General features: G+C 45.5%; 1 protein-coding gene across 4 annotated transcripts in view; it reads left to right on the top strand.

Moving 5' to 3' along the window:
* Nucleotides 1–7,500, top strand: part of LOC112235956 (tensin) — a 209,470-nt gene that overhangs the window by 142,839 nt on the left and 59,131 nt on the right. For 3 of the 4 annotated variants that reach the window (XM_042296717.1, XM_042296720.1, XM_042296716.1), the window contains exons 5-7: nt 292–312; nt 2,480–2,506; nt 2,641–2,682. In XM_042296717.1, coding sequence (XP_042152651.1) covers nt 292–312; nt 2,480–2,506; nt 2,641–2,682 — 90 coding nt within the window. The remainder of the gene's footprint in view (nt 1–291; nt 313–2,479; nt 2,507–2,640; nt 2,683–7,500) is intronic. The other variant, XM_042296719.1, reaches the window with a different exon arrangement.

Here is a 7,500-nt window from a genome sequence, read left to right on the forward strand (position 1 = left end):
ACAGTCTATAGTAATGGAATACCCCCATCCGTTGGTTAAAGTGTGTGTGTGTGTTATGAACGTATGACGTGTGAAGGTACACCAAACAGAGTTGTGACCCCAGGTTCACCTCACTCACGTCTATGTGACGTCCTGGGATTGTTCTGAGAATAATCACTCACAGGGTCAGAAGTTCATGTTCAACTCTGAAGTTTTTTACCTATTCTAGGGGCTATGTCCGTATAGTCTTGAAATGTCTTGAATGGCTTCCTTCCCTCTGTCCTTCCTTCCTTCCTTCCCTCCCTCCTTTAGCCGTCCACTGATCCTCCTTGGGTGAGATGAGAGAAATAAAAAGTGATGTAATGCTACTTTTTGTCCCCTAGAGGGTGCTCTAGTCCACAGCACCTTGTCTTGCATCAGGGAGGCAAAAAATAGTCTGGTGCTTTGACTTCATGACAAACCGTTTTTGCATTAAGCCACTTTGAGTGCCATGGTGAGGGGGTCAATTCCATTACAGTGCAGGAAGTAAACTGAAATGTACAAATTCTAATTCCATTTTGGTCTCCCAGAGAAGCGTTGGGAATTAGAACTGGCATTTCTGTTGACTTTCTGAATTGACTGACTTGAAAAGGAATTGACCCCAACCCCTGGTCACGACCGAATGTTCTAATCCAAACAGTCCACATCCACACATTTGTGCTGATTCCCTGTGGACTGTGTCTGTTTTGACTCCCATGGCTTTTAAAACAGTGCTACAGATGTTTATTTTGAGCCTATTGCATTTTTTCCCTCCCATGCCTTTTTAGCATGGTAGCATGCTTTCCCTAAAGATAGTTCTGTAGCTATGAGAGTGGGACACCATAAGACATGATACAAATGTAAACACTCAATAAACCTGCTCATTTCAATGGTTTGGAGTGGGTTTTTATGTTTTCATCATCATGTCCTGATGTCCACTCCTATGAGGAGCATGTTAGACTGATGGAGAGTTAACTGCTATCAATCTCCCTGTTTAAATATTGACTTAAACACACTGTTTACTGATGCATCTACACACACACTGTTTACTGATGCATCTACACACACACTGTTTACTGATGTATCTACACACACTGTTTACTGATGCATCTACACACACACTGTTTACTGATGCATCTACACACACACTGTTTACTGATGCAACTACACACACACTGTTTACTGATGCATCTACACACACTGTTTACTGATGCATCTACACACACACTGTTTACTGATGCAACTACACACACTGTTTACTGATGCATCTACACACACTGTTTACTGATGCATCTACACACACACTGTTTACTGATGCATCTACACACACTGTTTACTGATGCATCTACACACACACTGTTTACTGATGCAACTACACACACACTGTTTACTGATGCTTCTACACACACACTGTTTACTGATGCAACTACACACACACTGTTTACTGATGCATCTACACACACACTGTTTACTGATGCATCTACACACACTCTTTACTGATGCATCTATACACACACTGTTTACTGATGCATCTACACACACACTGTTTACTGATGCATCTACACACACACTGTTTACTGATGCAACTACACACACACTGTTTACTGATGCATCTACACACACTGTTTACTGATGCATCTACACACACACTGTTTACTGATGCAACTACACACACTGTTTACTGATGCATCTACACACACTGTTTACTGATGCATCTACACACACACTTTTCACTGATGCATCTACACACACACTGTTTACTGATGCATCTACACACACACTGTTTACTGATGCATCTACACACACTGTTTACTGATGCATCTACACACACTGTTTACTGATGCATCTACACACACTGTTTACTGATGCTTCTACACACACACACACACACATGCACACACACACACACACACACACACACACACACACACACACACACACACACACACACACACACACACACACACACACACACACACACTTAAACTGATGCACACACACAGCAACAAATGATGTATGTGTTAGCAGTGAGTGTGTGTGTGCGTGCATGTGTGCATGCATGCATGTGTGCATGTCTGTGTGTGTGTGTCTGTGTGTGCGTGCCCATGCGAGTGAGTATGTGTGTGTGTGTGTGTGTGTGTGTGTGCGTGTGCGCGTGTGCACGTGTGCGCGTGTGTGTGCGCGTGTGTGTGCGCGTGTGCGCGTGTGTGTGTGTGTGTGTGTGTGTGTGTGTGAGTGTGTGTGTGTGTGTGAGTGTGTGTGTGTGTGAGCAGGCCCAATGCCCTCATGTTCTCCTCTCAGGGTTAATGGAATGGCAGTGTGTCTCAGGTGGATCATTAACAGCGTTAAGGGAGGAGAGAGTTCTATAAAAGAACCTTCACAGCTGCTTTTCTTTTCTCCCATCCTCTCTTTCTATCTCTCTCCCTTCCTCTCTTTCTCTTGCTCTTTTTCCCTGTCTCTGTTCTACCATTCGATGTGACAGAGGTCAGTTGCTTCACTTAATTCACGGGTGAGTAGCACAACCCAGGTCTGGACCTCGTCTCTCTTGACAAAGTGATTGAATCAGATGAACCTGCATGGAGAGATAAAGGAGAAACAAAGAATGGTATATACTCACCTGATCTCCATCTCTCTCTCCTTCAGCCGGCGACTCCTCAGCTGCCGTTGAAGCATGTAGAAACTCCGGTAAGTCTCTCTCTTTTCATACTTCTGTGATGTTGATGATTGGTATTTGCAACAGTTATCAGCCTATACATCAGGAGGCATGTTACAGAAGCTCTGGCTTGTCTGGGCAGTGTGATGTACTGTAGTGTCAGAGGTGTCCTAATTGTATGGAGGTGACCCCAAAATAGTTATGCTTGACCCCTTGGCTGTTCAGACGTGGGATCAACTCCATAAAGCTTGTGGATAGCTGTGATGTTGTCAGACTATTTTCACGGAGGTTGACGTAAGGACACTATTAAAACACCCCCTGGAGGCAGAGAACATGGAAAGCACTGCAGTGTCTCCCACCTCAGTGGCTTACTCTGTTTCAGTGTACGTTGTTGAGCCATACTGTACTCTACTGTATGTACCCAGTAGACATGAGTCTGTGAATGCAGACGTCACCCAGACCTGGACTACAGCTGTAAATGTTTGCTGCTGACAGACAGACTGACTGACTGACTGACTGACTGATCAATCTGTGGATGGATGGACCCTGTGTTATTTAGGATGCAGTTACCTTATATGCACTTGTAGCATCTTTACACACAAACTGTACACGTACCTATATTTAGGGGAGAATGTTGAGAAGAAGTTGAGCCATTTTTGAATTTTCAGCATCACTCCGTCAAGAGAAATATAGGATTCTTTCTAACAAAGATTTCTACATATATATTAGGATGTTGTGTATCCCTGGGAATAATCAGAATTCATGTAAACGTTACAGTTTTGAAAACATGTGTTGTCTGAAAAAAGTGGTCTCTTGGCACAACTTACCCTGGGTTTGGGGTAAGTTGAGCTGTGGGACGGTAAGTTAAGCTGCCTACAAATGTCTGTACTGAATGAAATACTACCACAACCATTTTAAAACCATGTCTATCTTTATTTTCCAAACACAATCACAATCACTTTGTCTTTTAATAATCTTAAGGATATTTTAACCCAGGCTTAACACGGAACAAAAACATTCTACTTTTTATGAAACAATATTAACATAGACCCTGTTGTTACAGTACCTCATCTCAGCGACAATGTCTTTGCATTACGCCTGGGAAGAAAACACTTCAATTGGCTCGACTTGCCATTGGCTCAACCATTAGCTCAACCATTGGCTCAACCATTGGCTCAACCATTAGCTCAACCATTGGCTCAACCATTGGCTCAACCATTAGCTCAACCATTGGCTCAACCATTAGCTCAACCATTAGCTCAACCATTAGCTCAACCATTGGCTCAACCATTAGCTCAACCATTAGCTCAACCATTGGCTCAACCATTGGCTCAACCATTAGCTCAACCATTGGCTCAACCATTGGCTCAACCATTAGCTCAACCATTGGCTCAACCATTGGCTCAACCATTGGCTCAACCATTAGCTCAACCATTAGCTCAACCATTGGCTCAACCATTAGCTCAACCATTAGCTCAACCATTGGCTCAACCAATCGCTCAACCATTGGCTCAACCATTAGCTCAACTTACCGCGAGGCAAACATTTTGGCTATATTAGCCCACACAGCTACGAGGATGCACTTTCATGCTAGGTTTAGGACCTCATATTGAAGCTTATAGGGACCCCAACTGATGTATATCTTCAAAATATCTACTTTGGTTTAAATACAAATATCATTAAACCTTTAACACAATAAATTCATTTGACTTGGTGAAAATAATTTTTGGGGACTTAACTTGCTTATCACTTTTTTTCATGTGGTTTCTTTTTATACAGACTCCATGAAATGATGACCTCTTCCTAAATATTTGGTCAAATGATACATGTTGTTTATGGTTTCCTAGAAACAAGGGTGGCTCAACTTACCGCGTTGGCTCAACTTACCCCACTCTCCCCTACTGTACACACAGTACATACTTTATACCCATGTACGTGGGTAGAGGGAAGCTACACAGCTTGAGGTTTTTTAGAATCACAAAGAGAGAGGAGGAGGGAGAGAAATAAAATAAGAGAAGAGGGAGTGAGAGGTGGGGAGAGACAGAGAGAGGAGGAGGGAGAGAGATAAAATAAGAGAAGAGGGAGTGAGAGGTGGGGAGAGAGACAGAGAGAGGAGGAGGGAGAGAGATAAAATAAGAGAAGAGGGAGTGAGAGGTGGGGAGAGAGACAGAGAGAGGAGGAGGGAGAGAGATAAAATAAGAGAAGAGGGAGTGAGAGAGTTTGAGTCTGTGTGTGAGAGAGAGAGTGAGAGAGAGAGTGTGAGTGTGTGTGTGTGAGAGAGCGAGAGAGAGAGAGGGGGGGGCAGACAGTAGGTTGGATGTTCTGGTTTATAAGGGTTAGACAACGAGACAGAAAGCTGGTGACAGGAGAGCGTGTGACATGGTGTCCCTGAAATGCATCCAGCTTCATCCCAAAATGTCAGAGGAGGAGGAGGAGGGACTTCAATGTTCCTATTATAGAATTACAGAGACAACAGTACTAACGCTTTAGAGAAAGGAAGTGATGTTGGAATATTTATTTGGTTAGCCAATAGGAGATGTCCTATCCGTGGTTGTTGTGAGTGAGAGCATCCCATTGTGCCTGTAATTGAGTCAGTGTGGTGCGGCCAGGTCAGGCCAAATGCACCCTGGTTAGATTTAAGTCACACTTACTGTAGCTCCAGACGCAGTCTCTGGGATGGCTCTGACGTGATTGGTGAGGAGAGGAGAGGAGTAGATGAGAGGAGAGCTGAGGAGAGGAGAGGAGTAGATGAGAGGAGAGGAGTAGATGAGAGGAGAGGAGTGGGAGAGAAGAGAGTAGAGGAGTAGATCAGAGGAGAGGAGTGGTGGAGAGGAGAGCTGAGGAGAGAAGAGGAGGAGAGGAAAGGAGAGGAGAGGAGTGGAGGAGAGGAATGGGAGAGAAGAAAGTAGAGGAGAAGATGAGAGGTGTGGAGGAGAGGAGAGCTGAGGAGATGATTGGAGGAGAGGAGTGGAGGAGAGGAGAGCTGAGGAGAGGAGAGCTGAGGAGAGGAGAGGAGAGGAGAGGGAGAGGAGAGAGGAGAGGAGAGGAGAGGAGAGGAGAGGAGAGGAGAGGAGAGAGGAGGAGAGGAGAGGAGAGGAGAGGAGAGGAGAGGAGAGGAGAGGAGAGGAGAGGAGATGGTAGAGGAGAATATGAGAGGAGAGCTGAGGAGAGGAGTGGAGGAGAGGAGAGCTGAGGAGATGATTGGAGGAGAGGAGAGCTGAGGAGATGATTGGAGGAGAGGAGAGGAGTGGAGGAGAGGAGAGCTGAGGAGAGGAGAGCTGAGGAGAGGAGAGGAGAGGGTAGAGGAGAATATGAGAGGAGAGCTGAGGAGAGGAGTGGAGGAGAGGAGAGCTGAGGAGATGAGTAGAGGAGAGGAGTGGAGGAGAGGAGAGCTGAGGAGATGATTGGAGGAGAGGAGGGTGGAGGAGAGGAGAGCTGAGGAGATGATTGGAGGAGAGGAGAGGAGTGGAGGAGAGGAGAGCTGAGGAGAGGAGGAGAGGGTAGAGGAGAATATGAGAGGAGAGCTGAGGAGAGGAGTGGAGGAGAGGAGAGCTGAGGAGATGAGTAGAGGAGAGGAGTGGAGGAGAGGAGAGGAGAGCTGAGGAGATGAGTAGAGGAGAGGAGAGGAGTGGAGGAGAGGAGAGGAGAAGATGAGAGGAGAGCTGAGGAGAGGAGAGGAGGAGAGGAGAGGAGTGGAGGAGAGGAGAGCTGAGGAGATGAGTGGAGGAGAGGAGTGGAGGAGAGGAGAGGAGAGGAGAGGAGAGGAGAGGAGAGGAGAGGAGAGGAGAGGAGAGGAGAGGAGAGGAGAGGAGAGGAGAGGAGAGGAGAGGAGAGGAGGAGAGCTGAGGAGATGAGTGGAGGAGAGGAGAGGAGTTGAAGAGAAGATAGGAGAGCTGAGGGGAGGAGAGGAGAAGATGAGAGGAGTTGAAGAGAAGATAGGAGAGCTGAGGGGAGGAGAGGAGAAGATGAGAGGAGTTGAAGAGACGATAGGAGAGCTGAGGAGAGGAAAGCTGAGGGGAGGAGAGGAGAAGAGAAGAAGAGAGGAGTTGAAGAGAAGAGAGTAGAGGAGAAAGGACAGGGAAATGAAAAGGAGAGGGCAACCTTTTTATCACCAGCCTACATCTCTGAGCTGGTCATAGGATCTCATCAGATGTGTATTTACCTAACACACAGTTACCTATTACAGGGTTTCCCAAACTCGGTCCTGGGGCCCCTCTGGGTGCGCATTTAGGTTTTTGCCCTGGCACTATACAGTTGATTCAAATCATCAAAGCTTGATGATGAGTTGGTTATTTGAATCAGCTGTGTAGTGCTGGTGGAGATGACGACACACATTAACCCAACACACATTTACCTAACACACATTTACCTAACACAAATGTACCTAACACACATTAACCCAACACACATTAACCCAACACACATTTACCTAACACACATTTACCTAACACAAATGTACCTAACACACATTAACCCAACACACATTAACCCAACACACATTAACCTAACACACATTAACCTAACACACATTAACCCAACACACATTCACCTAACACACATTCACCTAACACACATTCACCTAACACACATTAACCCAACACACATCCACCTAACACACATTAACCTAAAACACATTAACCTAACACACATTAACCTAACACACATCCACCTAACACACATTTACCTAACACACATCCACCTAACACACATTTACCTAACACACATCCACCTAACACACATTTACCTAACACACATCCACCTAACACACATTAACCCAACACACATTGACCCAACACACATTAACCCAACACACATTAACCTAACACACATTAACCTAACACACATTAACC

The sequence above is a fragment of the Oncorhynchus tshawytscha genome, linkage group LG14 (genome assembly GCF_018296145.1).
Source record: "Oncorhynchus tshawytscha isolate Ot180627B linkage group LG14, Otsh_v2.0, whole genome shotgun sequence".
NCBI lineage: Eukaryota > Metazoa > Chordata > Actinopteri > Salmoniformes > Salmonidae > Oncorhynchus > Oncorhynchus tshawytscha.